A 21,597-nucleotide genomic window follows, 5' to 3' on the forward strand; every position below is an offset into this window, starting at 1 on the left:
CTGCAGGAGATGCAAATAAGCAAAGAGGAAGATTAAAATTAGATTCTGGAATAGGGCAAACAGAAAACTCCTTAAGATTGTTAAAACTAGGAACCCAATTACCAGTCCAAAAACTTGTACACATTCTATCCCTAATCTTCCATTCAAGACAGATATAGAACTTATGCCAGATATGAGCTAAAGCTTTCTAAGTACTTGAAATTTTTTGGTTCTTATTCACAACAAAAGATCTCCTAAGCTAAAATCTATAGTTAGCAATTAGAGTTTGAGCCCAAAGATCATTAGGAGAAGTAATAAATCTTCAACCTAATTTCATTAAGTAAGCTATATTTAAATTTTAAATATCTTTGAACCCTAAACCCCCATCTTCTTTAAGAGTACACGTGGTAGTTCAACTAATTAAATGACATTTCCTCTGTTGCATAGAGCCCCAAATAAAATGCCTACAAAGTTTATTAATCTATTTACATATAATAATAGGAATTATATGAGTTTGAAGATAATAAACAAGTATACTCATCAGACTAGCTTGGGCCAGAATAACTCTCCCAGCCATTGATAAAGACTTAGCTTTCCAAAGAGAAAATTTCTTGATTTTATCCACTAAACCATTATAACGTTGATTACTAGATCTAATAGGTAGAATAGGTAGGAATAAAAAATAATAACTTTTCTTATGTCTAAAGATCACTAATCTGATTAGTTAATATTCCATCAGTATTATGTGAGAAAAGAATACTAGATTTCATCCTATTAACATGTTGACTACCAGCAGAACAAAACTTCTCTAGAATCTGATTAATTTTAATGGCTTGATCAATCGAAGCCTTAGTAATTAAGAGTATATCATATGCAAAAAAAGAGGTGAGAAATTTTAGGGCTATTTATACTAAAAGAGAAAGGTATTAAATTCCCATCTTTTATGTCATCCTTAATACAATAGGCTAGTCTTTCAACACATAACATAAACAAATATGGAGATAAAGGATCTCCTTGTCTAATTCCTCTAGTAGGGGAAAAAGTATCAGTATTATTACCATTCCAATTAACACACATAAAAGAGGAGGAAATGCAATGGTAAATAAGATCAACAATCTTATTATCAAAATCAGCCAACAAAAGAGTATCTTTAACAAAATCCCAATTTAGCCTATCATAAGCCTTTTCCAAATCAAGTTTCAAAATCATAAAATTTCCTTGGTTCTTAATATTATTAAAATAATGAACAACTTCTTGCAAGATGACAACATTATCAATCCCTTGCCTTCAAGCAATAAAACTTTTCTGATTTTCAGAAATTAAATAACATAAACATCCTTTAAGTCTATTTGCCAAAATTTTTGTAACTATTTTATAATTAACATTACAAAAAGAAATAGGTCTAAATTGATGGAGAAATTCAGGGTGATTAACCTTATGGATTAAGGTAATAACAATTTGATTTACTATTTCTATAAGTTTTGGGTTGCTGAAACACATCTTGCACAAATTTGAAAATATAAGGATGAAGAATATTCCACTAGAATTTAAAAAACACAGCATTCAAACCATCTAATTCAAGGGATTTTACATTCTCAATATTATATAAAGCAGCCTTAACTTTCTCAACTATTCAAACTATCTATATCACTATCTTTAATGGGGAGAGAGAAAGAATTAACACTAGAGAGTTTACAAGGATTAGAACTCGAGTCCATATATAACTTTTTAATGAAGCTAACTACCATTTGCTTAATAATTTTAGAATTAAATTCTCAACTTCCATCACAATTCCTCAGAGCTTCAATCATATTATGGTGTCTCATGTTTATTGCAGTCTTATGAAAATAATTGGTATTTCTATCCCTTATCCTAATCCAATTAGACTTATATTGATGGAACCAATATATTTCTTCTAGATCAAGAATTTGTTCATATTCCAACCACAAATTATTCATAAGATTAGAGAGATATTTATTCTCATCACTAGCCAGCTTACAAATAATCCCATTAATTCTGTTTAAAATTTGCTTCTTGCTGTTAAAAATATTACCAAAGACAAATTTATTCCAAACAGATATGTTATCACTAAATTTAACAATATTCTCAAACCAAGAACAATTATTAGACCAAAACATTTTGACCTGATTAGGAAAATTAGGATGAGGCAACGAAGGGGCCAAAAATTTAAAGGAAGAGCAACACTTATTAGATTGATTTAAAGGTCTAATCTTTAACCAAAGTGCGGCATGATCAGACTTAGGAATCACGACGTTTATAAGAGAATTAGACAGAAAACTTTCTCTTTATAAAACATTACTTACTATTCTATCCAGTCTTTCTTTTAAGGTTCCTCGTTGCCAAGTAAAAGGAGCACTCTTAAAATCTAAATCAACTAAGCTATAAGTATCAAGGCAGGTTTCAAATTTAGCAATATTATTATACTTCATAGGACCCCCCAACCTTTCTGTTATGAAACAAAATATAGTTAAAGTCCCCAACAAAACACCAAGGCATATTAAATTATTACTGATAGTAATCAACTCATCCTATAATATAGGTCTAAGGTGATCTTAAGAACTAGCATAAACAGTTGACAACAGCCAATACTCATTACCACCTATCCTAACTTTCAAATGAATAGCATATTTATATGTGGAAACCATAGAAATATTTAACTTTTTAGTATTCCAAAAACATCAGATACCTCCAAAAAAATCACAAGCATCCACTTTAATACAATAATCTAAATTCACTCTTTTTTATAATAGAATCAACTATATCCTTGCTAACTCTAGTTTATAAAAGGGCAAGAAAACTAGGTTGTATAATTTCACTCGGTCATTTACTAATTTGCAAAAAGTTTTTCCCCCAGCACTCCTACAATTGCAGAACATAACATTCATTGGTTAATATTTTAATTGGCTTGTTTATGCAGGATTAGCACAATACAAATTTAAGAATTTATCTAAATCAGACATATTATCATTTGTAATAGAATTGTTTATAATAGTAATTTCATAATCAAGATTAGGAGGTTTATCAGGAAGTGGATATTGACCTTTTATACAGTAAGATTTTGTTTCTCACCCACACCTAAAATATCCTAGATAGATCCCCCCTTTTTATATTTATTGTTAAGATCATTTTGGAGCATTGACATTAACATTAAAACCTCTTTATCCCTACTAATTTTCTCTTTCAAGATAGAATTAAACACAGGAGATTTATCACACAAACTACTTCTTGAGACTTGAGCCTCAAATTTATTATGTTGTTTAATATATTTAGATATCAACTTATGCTTTCCTAAGACTTTAAGGTTACTCAATTTTTTTGCTTTCTAAAACCTATTTAAGACCTGACCGCGTATGGTTTTGGGATGGAGAAGGTGAGGCAAAAGAAGACATTTCAATTGGGGACTAATTTGCTAAGTTTGCGTCTTTAATTCTAATGAGTCATCTATCTCATTATTAATAAGAGACTCAAATATGTATTCAGAGACTTTTTCAGTATGGGATAGACCATTACTTACACTTATCTGAGACCTATTCCGCCTTACCTTCCTCCTTTGAGGTCGCTTCATTATCATTCAAGGACCAAAACCTTGTGGGTCCTCCCCCTTCTTAAGAAGTGCAACTTTTTCATTTACTTTTTTAGAATTATATTTTTCCTCCAAACTATTAATAACATCTTTCTAATTATTTTCTAAATTGAGTCCCATAAGAGGCCCCATATCTTCATACATCCTACTTTTAGTATAGTTATCATTCCTATGGCCATATTTTCCACAGGAAAAACATATCAAATGCAAATCCTCATATTGAACATTGAACTTTTGACCTAAGACTTGAAAAGAAGGTATAAGTTTCTTCTGGAGATCAATCTCAATTCATATTTTGGCAAACTTATGATGCCTAGACTGGATAGCTGTATGAGAGTCAATTTTAAGCATAGTACTTAATGCAAAACTAATCTACCAAAGAAACTTATCATTATACAATTTGATAAAAAGGTCTAGGATCCTCAGCCAAACAACAACTTTCCTAAAAGATTGATCCCTAGTTCTAAAAAAGGACTTCCACCTTTAGACAAGCAAATAGTAATCTAAAACTAACCATGGTCTATCAAATAGAGCTATCCTATAGTCAGCCATCTCTGAGAAGCAAATCAAGAAGAATTCATTGTTAAGATCTAAAACTTCAACTTCCCCATTCTTCCCCTCATAAGTTCTTTATTTTTTGTTCTAGGTATTTAAAACTAACATTTTTCCTAATAAATTTACTACCAAATTATATTTCCAAGGTAAACACCATAATTCATAGTCCTCTAAAGATACTTCAAGATTAGGACAAAGAGAAACCTTATCATGCATAGCAGCAGAAGGATCATCATAATTAGTAGGCAAATTAAAATCATCCATAACAGAGAAAATTATTTCATTATGATTAAACATGCAATCCATATTATTTGACCCTAATAGCCCATCCTTATGAGAAATAGCATCGTCACACATAGATGTAGAGGAGATAACACCTATGATAGAGCGCCTCACTTTTCTTCAAGATCTATCATGGTATGGGATTGTTCCTCGTTTTCGACGACTACTACTTTGGTCTTCTTGTTGCTTTTTTCAGTCATGTCTACTCCCTGTAGAGACCTTAGATCAGATTTCTTCTGTGAACCTTCCTCCAAATGCTCTACATCTTGAGTAATCAAAGCTTTCCTTTTGGCATACTCTTACATATTCATCTCCTTTTGCTTTACCGAGCCTTGAATGATACCATCCTCGACCTCCAAAATCTCTTGATAAGACTCATCCATATCCAAAGACTCCTTTCTACAACACTAAAGAGATTTCCAAGTTAGAAATCAGCCTACCACAAAGAAAGACTCCACCTTCAGCAACACAGCTGAGGAAAGGTCTTTCCCAAAACTCTAGCAGCACAAGAAATCTAATCTTTCAAAGAGAAATAATATTCTTAAGTTCTGTCATATAAGTTATGAAATATCCTTAAGCAACCGCCATTCAATTATTTTATTTTTGTAACTATGGATCATTGTTGGATAAATGTTAGACGTACATATGACGAGTATAAGTATAAGAATGAGGTGAAAGAGTTTTCAGAATTTTCTAAAAGAAATGTGCCTAATAATAAAAAAAAAAAATTTTTGTCCTTGTTTGGAGTGTTTGAATTTAAGACATTTGAATGTTAAGGATATAAGAGGGCATGTGCTTTGTGATGGATTTTGCAAGAGTTATATGACATAGATATGGCATAGAGAGTTAGTAGATATTCCTACCTTATTCCAAACAACTGAAGTTGGTGTAGATATGAACGATCGATTAAAAAATTTGATCCATGATCTTGAGAAAGAATCTTTTGAGATTGGACATGTTTTTGAAAACTTTGGCCTATTTTGTTAGTAATTTATAATTTCTCTCATCGATTATGCATGAAATGCAAATGTTATGTTTTTTATGATGATTTTTGGCCTAAAACAACCAGAAAATGACTTTGATATTTATCTAATGCCCTTGATTGAAACTTGAAAACATTGTAGGAAGAAAGTGTTGATGTCTTTTATGTTTCCTGCAATGATTACTTTAAGTTGCATGCCATGATTTATTTGTTCGATTAATGACTTTGCAGCATATGGAAACTTTAGTGGATACAATGTTGAAGGTTATAATACATGCCTTATTTGTATGAAGGGAACTTGGTATCACCAATTGAAACATAGAAAGAAGATAATGAACATTAGGCATTAGAGATTTCTCAAACAAAATCACCCATATTAAAGAATAGAAAAGGCTTTTAATGGCTCTCGAAGCTAAAATTGCTCTTAAATCCTTAACAAGATAAGAAATATACTCAAAGGTGAAATACATCAATGTTATATTTAGGAAGACATAGAAACTTACCACAGATAAACAATTTTGGAAGAAAAGATCAATATTGTTTGATATTCCATATTGGTGTTATCTTGATATAAGATACAATATTGATGTGATGCATATGGAAAAAAAATGTGTGTAACACTCTTATTAAAACACTCCTTAACATATAGTATAAGACAAAAGACATGTTAAACTCTTGCTGAGATTGACTTGTAATGGGTGTATAAGAGGAATTAGGTCCATACTAAGTAGTTAAGCGAACATATTTAGTAATAACTTCTTATATTATATCCAAGAAAGAAAGACGTCTTTGTGAATGTCTACGAGGAATCAAAGTTGTAACACCCTAATTTTCATTGTTTTTGTTTTCAAAATGAGTGAGTTTCTAAAAAAAAAAAAGATTCCTTTTATCTCAAGCAAATTTTTTTAGCTTAAGCAAAAATGGATAAGAATTTCTTAACCATATTTTTGCTCAAGCAAAAAATCTCTCACTCAAGCGAAAATGGGTGACAGAAATAAGAGCTCTTAGGTAGATTTTTGCTCAAGCAAGAATTTTCTCGCTCAAGTAAAAATATTAGCAAAGGGTAGCAAATTTTTTCTGGTTTTCTAGGTTAAGCGAGAATTCATGAGAAAAAGGAGTATTTAAGGAACATCCATGATTTAAAACTCATAATACAAGCTAAACAACATTTTCTCTTTGTTCTCTCTCTTTTGTTCTTAGAGAAAACCTCATTACTCTCCAAATCTTCCTCGAATATGAGCTTGAGCATCTTTTCTCACTTGATTCCAAGTAAGTTTTCAGAGCTTAACTTTTCAATCTCATTCTTATTTCTCTATTCTTTCTTTTCATGAAAGTAATCTACTCTGTTATGTTATGAAGAGTTGTGGTCTTTGAGTAGTATCTTTTGTTAAGACACATTTCCCTCTAGATCTCATGAAGAATTTAATCTCAGAGACCTATTTTCAGGTAAGGTAAGTTGATTCCAACCCCTATATTCTACCTATATATTTTGATCTCACGTCTTAGGTTGACCAATAATTTAGGTATCTACCATACTTTCTTCAACTTAGAGTTTTAGTTCTATTCTTCTTGATGAATCTCTACTCTCCTTGTTAATTCTTTTGTAAGAGGATTAGCTAAATTTCATTAAGTTTTACACATTTAAGGAAAATTACCTCGTTTCTATATATGCATTGTTGTTAGTTATTCCAATTGTTTCTTGTTATTATAACACTCTCTTTTTCCTTACGATTGTGGCATATTTATTTTATTTATTTATTACTGCATTTTATTTTAAATTAGAAGAATTTAAAATAACAGATATTAGATATTTTAGTTTGACTCTGATTCTAACTCTTTATTTGTTGCTTCTTCACAAATAGGTTGCATTGATTGTAAACTAGAAGGTTGGAAGTTCATCTTTTCCATCATTTTTTGTAACAATTGGTTATTCAATTGAATATTTCTCTCAGTATTTGCCACTCTAGTACGAAGTTCATCTCTTTTAGTTTGAACTTCTTCTAATTTCTTTTTTAATTCTTAAAATTCCTCTCTTCCTACCCACTCAGATGATGAAGAACTTGAACCATGATAAAAGGGTCTCCCAGCTACCACAGTGGACCCTAATCCAAGGCCATATACTCTTCCCTTTTTTGTTCCAATTACCTCACGCCACACATCTAACTCATTTGGTAGAGAAGTTCCTTGAGAAGATGATATTTGTGTCACTCTATCCCACGTGCGTGTAAATTGTGCTTGGTAGAAACAATAATATTAGATAATAACTGTAAAAGCATACATTAAACACAAAAAAATTACACAAAAGTGTGACTTACATCTACATGCGCATATTTCTTATCCACCCACGTCTTATCCTTCTTATGTTGGTGTGTAGGTTGAAATAACTCTGATGGAGTAGGAGCATTTCTAGTTAACTTTGTCTAAAACAAATGCAATAATACATATTAATACAAAGTGTGTATAGACATAAATTACAAATTACTACATGATACAAAACAAATTTTATAGTAATGTTTAAAAGTAGAAAGACAAAACTTAACCAAATTAGCTTTATGTTAAGAAGTGGTAATGGAACCACTAGTGTGGAGTGACCCTCCTAATCCTCCACAATCATATACTCGGTTTGATTTTGCTTGTGTGCCTAAGCGAAAAGGCAAAAGGAAAGATAAGAGCTCCCTAGAGCAATTCTTACTCAAGAAAAAGGCATATTGCTCAGGCGAGATTACCAAATACTTGTGTAAAAATTTTTGTCTAATTTTCTCGTACAAGCGAGAATGGATCTTGCTTAAGTGAGAGTCTGCTCGCGCAAGTGAGAAGTCATGAGCTAAAAAGGGTATTTAAGGGATTTCTTGTTTTAAAACTTATATTGTAAGCCAAGCAATGTTTTCTCTCATTTCTCTATGCTCTCTCACTTGTCTTGCTCAAAAACATTCCCCTAAACCCCTAGTTTGTCTTGAATCCAAATTTGAATATTTGTTCTAATTGACTTTAAGTAAGTTTCTCAGAGCTTAATTTTTCAAACTCCCTTCTATTTTTCCTATTTTCTCCTTTCTAAAAAGTGCTTTACTTTGTAAGATTTAGGAAGAGCTTAGTCTTTTAGACAATTTCTTTCACAAACTTTCTTCTGAATCTTCTCATCAAGTAAAGAGAGTTATATCCCATCATTAGAACATAGTATATATTTTGTGCTCATGAAAGTACGATGGTGTGTTTTCTTGTCTTATAAATATATGTTTAAAATGAGATTTTTGGTTGTTTGTGTAAGATTAATGAAGAGTGTTTGACTATTCTTGAATGATGAAATGTATTTTTATTATGTATATGTGACTAGAACTAAGTTTGGATGTGCGTGACCTTAGGAAAGATTTATTTAATTGAATGATGAAAATAAGATGGAGGAAAGTGTATTATCAGTAATTATGATGAAAGGAATTAGTGTAAATAGCTATAGAGATACACTTGAGGTATAGGAGATAGAGCCGATTTTAGAAATCTGAGAAAAATATAGGGTGGTGAATGACATTCGTATATGTATACAATTTATTAAACGCAAATGAGTCACATGGTCTTACACTCATTTCCTGACTAACACTCTTGGCTAAACTTTGCTAAAGGGTCCGATACTGTGTATGTTGTATTTTTGTACATGGGCTACCAGCGACTATTTATCTATTTGTGTAAGACCTTATAAAATGCAGGAAGCAACATTAGACTCTAACCACAGTGTATGAGAAAGTGCGTTGTTGAGTGAGAAATTTATTGCTTATGTGGTTGAAATCAATGTATTATGGTATTAGTTGATTTTTTTAATCATTGTGTTTGATATTATGATATTTTAAATTGATTATGTTTTAGTGATGAACAGAGAACTCATCCTTACTAATATTTTTAGGAAATAAGGATGACTATCTCTCAGAGACCTGTTAGATTAACTGAATGGCTTGTAAATAGTAAACTAAACTATGTATTTAGAGAATAATAGCGGATCTGTCATTATAAATTTGTAATAGATAGTGAAAATAGATCTAAAAATATTTTTACTTTAGAAATGACAAGAGGGTATAGTATTCTTTTTCATTACCCTATTAGTGGTAGGATTCACCACACCCTTAACCTGCTTAACTTGTAAATATACAAAGGGATAGCCTGTATGCTAGATGCAGTGAATTACGTATGCACCTTCACCTTCCATGTTAATGATTAGATGAGAAGATTGGTCATGTTCACCCAAGACCAGGTGACTAGTATAGAGGTCATTGCTGATATTGGAGACCTTTATGATAAAGACCTGACACCGAAAGAGTTGAAAGAGGTAGATGGCTGATTTGAGGATGATGACTACAATCATATCTTAAGTATCATAGTGTAAAAGATAAATTGCTCATTAGGACTTAAATTATTTTGATATTTGTAATTATCTAAATCGAGTCCTAATGTATTTTGGATTGTAATATGTACTTCTGAAACGTCTGTATTTAAAGGATATTATGTGCATATATTTTGTTATTGCTTCAATGTAAATTTATTTATCCAGTTATAATGTAATGGCAATTAACTTTCTTTATCAACTCAAATACCTTTACTTTTTCATAAATTGAATAAAGAAATGAAAATTTTAAATTTTTATTAAATTTCATCGTCATGAATATAAATAAATTTCACTTTTTTTTCCTCATTATAAATTATTATAATAGAATTAAGGACGTTATAGTGAGTCCCAATGCAATGATATTGTTGATGTAGGTTTTCCCTATAATAGTATGTCTACCAACAAACTTCTTAACTGTTCTGCTTCTTGACCTTCTAAAAGCAATAAATTCAAATTCCTCAGTGGAATGCACCATACATGTTTGTTTTGTAGATTCAAAGAATAATTCATCCACCTAAGGTTAAAATATACCCACTAATGGAGCTTACCTCATGATTATTTGTGACTTAATTAGCATCTCAAAAACCTTAAAAAACTGAAGGAAATTTAGAAAAATGCAAACTTCAATCCATAATAACTTTTAAATATTTAAACAATCAATTTAAAGCATTAGATTGATCACCATTAGAATTATGAGTATAACGACTCATTCTACTCATAACAAGTCTAGAATAATTCATTGTAAATGTAACATTGCCAATTTTTTTTGCATATTCAAATTGAGATACACTCACTTCTTTATTACTCTTTTATGGGCTCATACTTGCATGTCACATTGCAATTATAGGAGTATCTTCAAAACAATTGAATTTTCTTAACTTTTCCTAAATGTAATGTAATGAGATTGATTTAGGGTAAAACTATTTTTAGTTCTTTTAATTTATATACCCAAGATGACATAAGAGTCCTTGAAATTCTTCATTTCAAATTTGGAACTAAAAAAAAAATTGTCTAAGTTATTACGTTCAAAATGTGTTAAAAATTAACATATCATCTACGTATAAACATATAAAAACTCATTCATTTTTAATCAATTTTAAATATAAATATGCATAAGAGCTATTCACAATAAAATTATGCTCTAACAAAACACTATTAAATTTTTTATATCATTACTTTAGTACTTATTTCAAATCATATAGAGATTTTTGGACACTTTATGCTCTTTATATACTAAAACAACAAAATTATTAAGTTGACTAATACAATTTTTTTTTATTTAAATCTCTATTGAAAAAGTTGTTTCCATATTCATCTTATGTATAAACAAATTATGTATGGTAGCCAAAGTAATAAAAGCTCTAATAATACATATTTTTGTAACTGATGAATAGGTATGAAAGACATATGTGTCTTATTTTTGTGTGAAACCTTTAATTACTAGTCTTTCCTTAAATTTTTTTATAGATTCATTAAGTCCTTTTTTTTTTAAAGATACACTTACTGCCTATTGATTTTATACCTTTAGACAAATCAACCCGTTCTCAAGTATTACTTATCAGAATATATTTTTCTTTCCAAAATATCAGGTTAACACATTTTGTGATTTTGTTGCTTCAATCATACGTTTTAGGATCTTCTAGTATAAAAATATGGTAATGAAATATGATCCAAAACTAGTTTTAGTTCTTTGTCTTTACTCCTCCTACATTCTATTTTTAGAAAAATATTAGAACGAGATACATTCACAAATTTAAGAATTGAAATAACATCATTTATAGAAAAAATTAATCACATTTTTAAAAGAAAAAATATTCTAAAAAACTTTGGTATCTCTAGATTCAATTATAATAATATCAATAAGGCACAAAAATATATAAGCAACACATCACAAGTATAATCAATAAAAATACTATTAACAATTTGGCACCTTTTTATTTATTTTTTATTTTTTATTTCTACCTTTGCTAAACACTCCCACATTTTCAAGAAATTTAAATTAGAAGAATAGCATTTCCATAATTTATAAGGAGTTTCACCAAGAATTTTATGAGATACTTTATTAAAAATATAACATGCAATTAAGATAATTCCTCCCCTCTCTCTGCATATTGTCAGGCATACTAAAATTAGTAAGCATAATATTCATCATATCCTTTAAGATTCTATTTTTTTTTTCTCTCACACCTATTCCATTTTGTGTATATGAATATGATGTTGTAAATTTATAAATTTTTTCACAAAATTCTCCAAGACAAATTGTTACTATATCCACCTCTGTCTAACATTAATATTTTAATATTAATTATCTACTTTTGCCTTATATTTTCAAATTATTACTTTAGTTTCATCTTTTGTCTATGGTAAATATATTTTAGTATATTTGGAATAATTATCAATGAAAGTAACAAATTTTTTACCCCTCTGCTTACAAAATTTTTAAAATTTATTAAATCATAATAGATTAATGAGCAACTCAGATCGTCTATTTATCACATTTTAAGAGGTTTTACTTTATTATTATTATTGTATGTTTGGCTTCCACACATATAGGACACCATTTAGATATTCTTTTGTTAAGAATATTTGCAACTGAATTTTAATAAACATGTAAGTGTTTCATTGTTAGTTTTTCACCACCATATGAAATTGAAGTCATTTTCTTATGACAAGTTTTCAATACCCAACATCAACATAAGGAGTTCTTGTTACCAACATTTGTAATTGGTGTCGTAAAGGCTCAACCCTTATATATCAAAAAGAACATTCTTGTTAAGTTTCCATTGCCACCATAGTCTAAAAAATTCTTGCTTTCAAATTGTTATTAATAAGAGTAGGAACAAGAATGTTATGTCGTGGAAGAACACTCTATTGAAAGTAAGATTCTTACTGATCCTTCGATGCAACTTGATTTCAGAATTGTTCACTAAGGTTAACACAGCAATACATAATAATCTATGCACTTAAGACTATAACATGTTAGAATCTCGTAGAAAATTAACTCAGAACACAAAAGATGATTATTGTAATCCTTATCTTTAAGTGAATGTCTCAAAATTATAAAATGCATCGTTAGAGTTTTTGAATAACTAATCCATACTTAATTCACACCCAATTAACCACGCAACGAATGATAGTAAATTAGGAATTATTGACAGTTGGAAGGTTAATATAAAAATTTGATATGTTTATTTTCTAAATGTTGACTAATAAAATGTGTCTAATATATCCTTTAGGCAATATGGACTAAATGAAAATTAGCTAGCATGTCCTTTTTTATGTCAAAATTTTGACACTTAATTTACATCACCGTATCAAAGTACTATTATTATATCGCAAGGTTTGGGGACATAAGACCCTCTTGAGACGATAAAGGATGCAGAGCTTCTCGTTTCTTGGAAGAGATAGAAGGCTTCTTATTGAGTAAACATCTTTCTGCAAAGTGTAGACTTTCCTTGGCATAATACCATGACACAGGTGATTTAAGTCTTTTCACAAACCGAAGTACTAAGTAAAGAGCCAACCTGTGAACTAACAACAAGGTCAACAATGCTGTTAAATCCCACCATTTATCATGATCCAATGGAACCCCGAATACAAATGTTAAGACTTGTGCTCCAGAAACTTTTGGGTCCCCAGGTAGCAAAGGATCAAATTCAACGCCCAGCATGTCATTCTTGTATTGGCCCTGTAGTTATAAAGAACATGACAAAGTATTATCATTCAGTTGAAGGTAATCTCATCATCAATGCTATAACACTGGTAATTGGAGATTAATTACTTCTTTGTATAATGTAGAAAGCACAATGTCATGAGCTAGTGTATTGAAAGAGGTAGTTTGGTTTTAAAACAAAAACGTTTTTTTTTTATATTGCTTTCACTGTTAATTATATCAAACTATCATTTCATTTTTATTCTATTTCACATTTTCAAAAAATTGTACAAGAAATATCAAAAACAAAAAAAAAAGTAATTTTTTATTGTTTTTTATACAATTTTTTTAAAAGAAAAATAATGTGACAGTTTTTCAATTAAAAGTAAATAAAAATAAAAATATTTTCTAAAGCCAAACCACTTTTTAATTTTTATTTAGTTTTGATTTAATTCCAAAAGCACTAACGATTTTACCTGTACTGCCCAAGTAGCAAAACTGAGATAGGACATGGGATAACGCCAAAAGAACTTTGGAATATCAGGTAGTGGTCTAAAGATTTGGGAGGCCATCATCATGAAGATCTACAATCAAAATCAAAGAAATTGATCATCAAGTTCTAATAAACCTTATTATTTAAGGAGAAGAGAAAATTGGTTTGCTTACTATTACACCAGTTCCTGTTCCTATGCCCATTAGCACATTTGGGACCACTGATGCTACAACCATGATGCAGCTCTCAACAACAGATAGGCAGCAAAATAAGTTGATGCAGAAAAAAGCACAATTAGTTAAACCCGGATGAAATTGAACCATGAAGTAAATGATTATTCCAGAGGAGAGCGATATTAGAACAAGGAAAGGGAATGATGATATGATGTTTGATAGTACAAATGCAGCCTCTCCATAATGCCCTTTGGACCTTTCACCATAGAACACCTAATTTATATTGTGATTAGATATGCAGCAAAATTTATAGTATGATTTTAATAATTTTTTAAGTATAAGGAACAATTTTCTTACCTTCAATTCTTCAATGAAAAATGGTAATCCTCCACATGACAAGCAAATCATGAACCCATAGATGAATGAGACACACTTTCCTCTAGCCAATATTGAGGAGTTATCTGTGCCAATATGAAAAAAGAGGGTGCCAATGCTGATTGCCACAGATATGTAGAATATTATCCTCAGCCAGTAGTAACCAATATCCCTAGTCATGTTCAGGAAGGATCGTTTGGTCAATGTACACAGTTGCCTCCACCAGCTGCTATTGCTCCTTACATTGGATTCAATTTGTTGCTCTTCCTGCAACTTTGCATCTCTCAGCTAAGTAGTACACTTAACAAATTACCTAAGACAATGACTCCATCCGAAAAATGGAAGAAAAGAAAAGGAAATTGATTGTTTTCTGAATGGTTTATGTTTAAAATGAATTGATGGATTTTTCAATTGTTCTCTAGAAGGAAGAGTTAGCTAGGGATTCAAGAAGGAACGTGATTTTTCTATGCTTATCCCGATTGATCTTGTAATTGGTAAACAATAAATTGGTTTTCTATAGTAAGTAAATAAAAGATAACAAAGATGGGATTTGTGTAAAAAAGAAAACTGTATTTTGAATTATAACATTGAGTTAACAAATCATTACATTGGGTTTCAGTTGTTGAATTCTTCTTGTAATCATGAGCTTTGAACTTTTGTAACTCCCAATGAGTGTCCTTCTGATCTCTGATGTTCTCATTTCCATTGTTGAATTGGATGTAGACTGTCAATTAGGACATTAAAATCCACATTCAAAAGCATTATTAATTGAAAACCTAAAAAAATAAAGCTCCAATGTCTTAGGTGTGTCTGTAGACACTCTCAAGTGTCCATTGTCACTTCCATTTAGGCAAATTTTGTCTAAAATACTCTGCAGAGTGGTAATACGAGTGGTAATAGACACTCTGCAGAGCTCTCACACTTACCAAACATAATTGTGTGTTCGCTAATGTTGCAGTAATCAAGTCAAAGTCCAAATTAATACACAAAAGGAAATGATCGGAAGGATTTCTTCTAGTTGGACAGGGGAACCCTGAATCAGCAAAAAACTATTCCCAAACTTTATTTAGTAACTCAGAAAATTGTCAACAAACATTATCACACTCATTGTATGTGTAGTCAAAGTCAAACAGTTAAGTACCTTTAGAGCCATCTTTGCTTCTCCAAAATAAACAGTTTCCCCACTTGAAAGCAAAAGCAAATCATCAAAGAGATTATAAGTTTCACTACTTGGCTGGTGAATGGAACAAATAACAATTTTTCCCTTACGAGCAATGTTGCATAGAGCTTGGATCACATAAAAAGCTGAGGCACTATCAAGTCCACTAGTAGGTTCATCAAGAAGCAAGACATGGGGTTGTGTTAGAATTTCAAGGCCAATACTAAGTCTCTTCTTTTCACCATTACTTATACCCCGTGAATGCCAATTCCCAATCTTATTATTTGCACAATCTTCTAAACCCATTTCCATTATAGTCTCTTCAACAACTTTATTTATCTCTTCTTTGGTCATCTTAGAAGGAAGCCTCATGTTTGCGGAGAATGCGAGGGTCTCTTTTACGGTCAAAGTTCCCAAGAAAAATTCCTCTTGAGCCACGTAAGACTGCAAATTCAACAATTCTACAAACATGAGCACTCATACATGTGGATATTTTAAAGCAAACCAAGAGATAGGATAAAGGTATTATGGATTTCAATCTTCTCATATTATCAAATAATAAAATGTAATGTAGTCATGTTAAAAAGAAAAAGCATTTAACAAGTAAATTCTATAATCAATTATGACAAATTATTATATAATAAAAACTATATCTTTCTTTTTTTAACATGACCACATTATCTTAGTTAAACAAATGACATGAGTTATTCCTATCATGGCATTTACATTTAGCAACATGTATGTTTTGTTATCTTACCACATCTTTGGAATAGAAGCTTCTCTTCTTCCCGCTGAGTAGAATGTTCCCACTTACTACAACATTTGTTGGAAGTCTTCCTGCAGAAAATGTTAACATTCGTTGCTTTTCAATTTTGGATTAAATATGATATTCTTACTGGTTTGTTTTAAGTAAAAGTCAATTTAATCAATTTACTTATTTATATTTCGATCAACACTACACTATATAGTATTGAGAATAATATGGTTTATTTAAAAATATATAAAAAGATGTTATCCATTTTGTTTTTGTCGAAGAAAAGTTCAGGTTCACACATCATGATCCAAAGAAGAAATCAGGAACTAAAACTAGCACTTAAAAATTTAATTTTTATTCGGACTTCAAAATAGAAGTTTCAGTTCAATTTAAATTCACATTTTATATTTAAATGAATTGAATCAGTCTAAATATGAGATAAGAGAAAAGTCTAAATGACTTAAGCTAAAAAGAATAATAATTTAGAACTAAGATTTAAATTCAAAATATTAAAATTTCAGGGACTTAAATAAATAGAAAATGTGCAGACGCATGCAAAGTTAACTTAGTGGAGCAAAGTTCCTCTCTTTGGGCCCTGCCTAACGAAGTTCTAGGGCAGTTACTCACTTTGGGGACTTTCCACTTGTGAAGCCTTCCTTCCCGCGTGGAATTTTTTTAAAACATTTTTTTACGTAGGTAGGTTTTTGTTCTTTTTAATGATAATTTGTTTTTTAATTTTTTATTATTTATCATATTTTTATTTTTTTTTCTTTTCTTTCTTAACTTTAAATTTTTTGGAGTCATTGCTAATTTAAAATGACAAAAAAAAGAAAAATGATAAGTTTATTTCTTAGGTTTGTTGTGTTTAGTTTTATTATATTTAGGATTTGTTGGGTAGATAGAATAAGATGAAAAGATAAAATAGGTTATTCTATTTTATTTTATTCTTAATGTTTGTTAATTAAAATGATATAATAGTTTATCCTACCTAGTTATTTTATCATAATTTTATGGTTCAAATTCTTATTTTAAAGAGATAATGTGTAAGGGAACATCGAGATAAGATGAATTTTTAATTATATTTTATACCATTTTTAATATCTTATAAAAAAATTAATTATTTTTAAAAAATAGAATTTTAATATTTTATAAAAAATTTAAAACTTTTAATAAAAATATTTTTAAAAACTCTATATTTTTTCAGAAAATTATATTTTTTAAAAAACATTTTAATCATTTTATAAAGTATAATTTAAATTTTCGTTATAATTTTTTGGTTCTAAGAATAATTTCATACCTAAACTTAAATTTTAATTTTAAAAAGTGAATAAAATTATTATAATTAAATATTAAATTTTAATATTATATGTGAATAAAAATATTATTTTTAATATATATATTAAAAAATTAAAAAATAAGTTTTAAACAAAATGTATACTAATTTTAGGAAAAGAGTAATATTGTTATTTTAATATAATTTATATTTTATTTTATTAGTTTTTATTTATCTCAAACATTAAAAAGAATGTCATAATGTTATTATTCTCTTATTATATTCTATTTTTATTATTGATTTATCTTATCGTATTTACAAAACAAGTCTTTAATGTTTAAAGGATTGCTAAGTTGTATTTAATATTGAGCATGGATACTTGATCTTTTATTATGTATTTATTGTATATTGTTATAATATTCTTGATATTTAGCATCTTTAACTGTAAGTATTCTTAAACTTTTTCACAATGAATATTTGAATAAAAATATGGTGTTTTTTAAAAATAAATTTAAGTATTGCTATTTTTTGCTACAATTAAGTTTTAATTGCTATTTGCTTGTCAACTATTTTTTACTAAAAATTCATAAATTATTATTATTTATTTTAAATATTTGAGATTTATAATGAATAAAATTTTAAAAAATATTTTAAAAAAAAAACAAAGATAAATTTAATAAATTTTTAAATGAGTCATAATAAGATATAAGATTAGATTTATTTATATTTTAATTTTGGATGACAGTTGATGCTTTGCTTAGTGAGTTTTGAATGCAAAATATTAAAAATATTCTCACCATTTATAATTTAAAATAATTTAATTGATTTAATTTTTAATATTTTGAAAGAAAAATTACAATTTTAAAGTTTTTAGTAGAAGGAAATTGATAGAGAAATCAAATTAACTGAAGTTTTAAAATAGTAAAACTTAGCTAAAAAATTATAAGGAGACCAAAATCTCACACAATACAAATTAAAGGAAGTAAAAGTGAATTATTCTTTTCCTCTTCACAAAAAAAGAAGTAAAAGTGAATTAAGTTAAAAATCTTTCTATTAAATCAATCTATCAACCTTTCTATTTAATTTCATGAAAAAGACAGAAAATGCAAAACATATAAACGTGTAAGTTTGATACTTTAAGTGCTCAAAAATACGTTTTTAAGGTTAAGTTTTCAACACGAAAATCCTATAAAATTAACAAGCTTCTAACCTTTTTATTGGTGTTTACTTTCACTATCCATTAGCTTATCTCAATTTTTTTTCCAGGATTTTAAATAAATCACGAAAAAAAACCATGGTTTAAACCTCTCTAATTGTAATTGAATATTCCTATGCAGTAATCAAACTTGTAAATTAATACAAATTTAAAATTAAGTAATATTAAATAAAAACGTAAAAAGAAATAAAAGTAATTTTAATTTAATTCCTTTTACACCCACCATATATACTTTTAAGGCTTGTGTACGTGTATATTGAATACGAGAATTGGTAAAAGTTGTATGTATTCTCCAAGATATTATATTTGTTGTGCGCACGATTCTTAAAGTAAAGTTTAATTTCCCGATTCAGGACATTTAAAAATCATCTTACTATAAGGTAAAATAAATGTGATCTGACCATCAATTTTTCCATAAAAAATTAATATTGTAAAATATGTAAAATTAATCAGTTATCACTAAAAATAAAGTTACTATAACCTGATCAGTGTAGACATAGTTATAAAGAGTTCTTCTCAGTTCTCACCTGGTCGACTATTTTATTTACTTTTTTAGTATAAAGTAAGTGAAGAATTCATCGTATAACAGCGAGCAGCATAGCCATAGAGAAGAGCTTCAGTTTCGAGAAGCAAGATATCATGAATCATCTAAAGCTATATATAAAAATATGGAGAGAGAGAGAGAGAGAGACCAGTGAAAGAGTTGAGGAGAGTGGTTTTGCCACAGCCAGAAGGACCCATGACGGCCATAATACGACCAGGTTCAGCAAAACCAGTGATTCCATTAAGCAGCTTCTTCTTGTGTGTTCCAAAGCATTCAACTGTTAGATCTTCCCACACCATCACCATAGCTTCTGTGTTGGGCCTTACTGTACTATTACTTCTTTTTGGGACTGTTTGTGTTCTCTTCTCTCTCCCAAGTTAATTGCTTACCCTTGTACCACCCTCTGTGCCCTGCTCTCCTGCTCTGTATATATTATGGGCGAGCATGATATCCACCTTAATTCAATACTTTTTTTTAACAAAATTCTTATGATTTGATAACTTTTAATATAGATTAAAAAATTACGTCGATTATAAATTAATTTTATAACCTTTTAACATTCTCCTATCAATATTTTATAGTAAAATTAATTATCAATTAATTAAAGATTTATATAAATTTTATAAATTATATATATATATATATATTAAAAAAAACTTAATTAAGTATTTGATTAATGTAAAATTTGTAAAATTTATATGTACTCCCTATAGTATTTTTTAAAAAATATTGTCTTACATTTTTATAAATTTTTTTTTAATTTCTCAAATTAACATGGTCTAACAAAAAATTGACGCTAAATAATATCTTAGAGAATTATGTTAGTTTAAAGGACTAAAAATATTATTTTATAAAAATAAATATTATATTTTTAAGAAAAATATAAAAATTAAGTTTAATTTGAATAATTTTTATAAAGTTAAATAATCAATTAAATTTTTTTAAAAATTTATAATTTAATAATTTAAATAATAAAATTTAATTGGTGAATAACCTGATTTTTCATATTAATTGTACATATTAAATTTTAAATATAATATTTATAAATGTATAATTTTGTAATTAGTATTTATTTAATTTTTAAAATATATTAAATATTAAAAATTTAATAAATTATCAATTAATTTCTGATTTATATAATTTTTATAGATTATATTTATTTAAAAATTAACTTATAATTTAACAATTTTAAACTAATAAAATTTAATATTTAAAAATATTAAATAAATAACTATTATCAAAATTATTTTTAAAATGGTTTTATCTCTGCCCATGACCCAATTTATCGGTCTTTGTTCCTGTGTTTAACATCACATCGATGTCCATGGTTACAAGACAACCATTATTGATAAGACTTTTATTTGTAGATATATAAATATAAAATTTAATTGCTCGTGGGATATGAGAGGTCAGATTTACTGTATAACAAACATTATTGGAAGAAAACTAAACATAGTTATTTAAAAATAATGATTAAAGAAGTTTAATGTCTTGAAAAGAATAACTTTCAATTATAAATGAAGAGAATATCTACACATTAATTTAAAGAACAAAGACCTTGAGAATAATTTTTTTCTTCCCTTCTCCCTTTTCTGTTTATGACGAAAATACTGAAAACCCTAATAACTAATAAATATTATTGTTTAGAAGATAAGAAATGTGTCGTAAGACGTTACATCTTAATAAAAGAAAACAGGGAAGTAAATGATTCACCAAAATGCGCAGTTGCCGACGTACATCTTTACTCATTGTCAGTCTATTAACAACGCCCTGCTACTGTCGTATCTGGGTTATCTATTTGTTTATCTTGGATATTTGTGCGTATTTAAGAGATTAAAATATTATTTATAATTAAAAAATATGCATTTGTCAATGACTCAACTTGAACGAAGTCACGTATTGAATGATAGTCTATATCATGAAAAATGGTTTGATTTCTCGTGAAATGTAGGATTGGAAGTAAGATGGATGCGTCTAATTTATTATCATAACGATTAATACTTCTGGATCCTTATATCTTATATACTGACAAATTTGTATAATTGTTATATAAAAAAAGTAAACGTTATTCATGTTTTTAAGACAATAAATGTATTTATTTTTTCATTTAATACTTACTTCATAAAGTAAAAAAATATATATTAAGAAAATGTATAGAAAGATGCAGTAAAGCTCTTGTCACAAAAA

The 21,597-nt window shown here is 28.6% G+C and overlaps 1 protein-coding gene across 1 annotated transcript; it reads right to left on the reverse strand.

Moving 5' to 3' along the window:
- Positions 1-13,099: 13,099 nt before the first annotated feature.
- LOC113862167 (ABC transporter G family member 15-like) lies at positions 13,100-19,709 on the reverse strand. Its single transcript, XM_027495291.1, has 9 exons — positions 19,559-19,709; positions 16,381-16,460; positions 15,606-16,067; positions 15,391-15,513; positions 15,072-15,188; positions 14,447-14,731; positions 14,090-14,362; positions 13,900-14,007; positions 13,100-13,459 (listed from the first exon to the last, which is right to left on the reverse strand). Exons 1-9 carry the CDS (start codon positions 19,707-19,709, stop codon positions 13,100-13,102), a joined length of 1,959 nt encoding a protein of 652 aa, XP_027351092.1.
- Positions 19,710-21,597: the final 1,888 nt, after the last annotated feature.

This window comes from Abrus precatorius, unplaced genomic scaffold (assembly GCF_003935025.1).
Source record: "Abrus precatorius isolate BTA unplaced genomic scaffold, Abrus_2018 Scaffold3, whole genome shotgun sequence".
Classification (NCBI taxonomy): Eukaryota; Viridiplantae; Streptophyta; class Magnoliopsida; order Fabales; family Fabaceae; genus Abrus; species Abrus precatorius.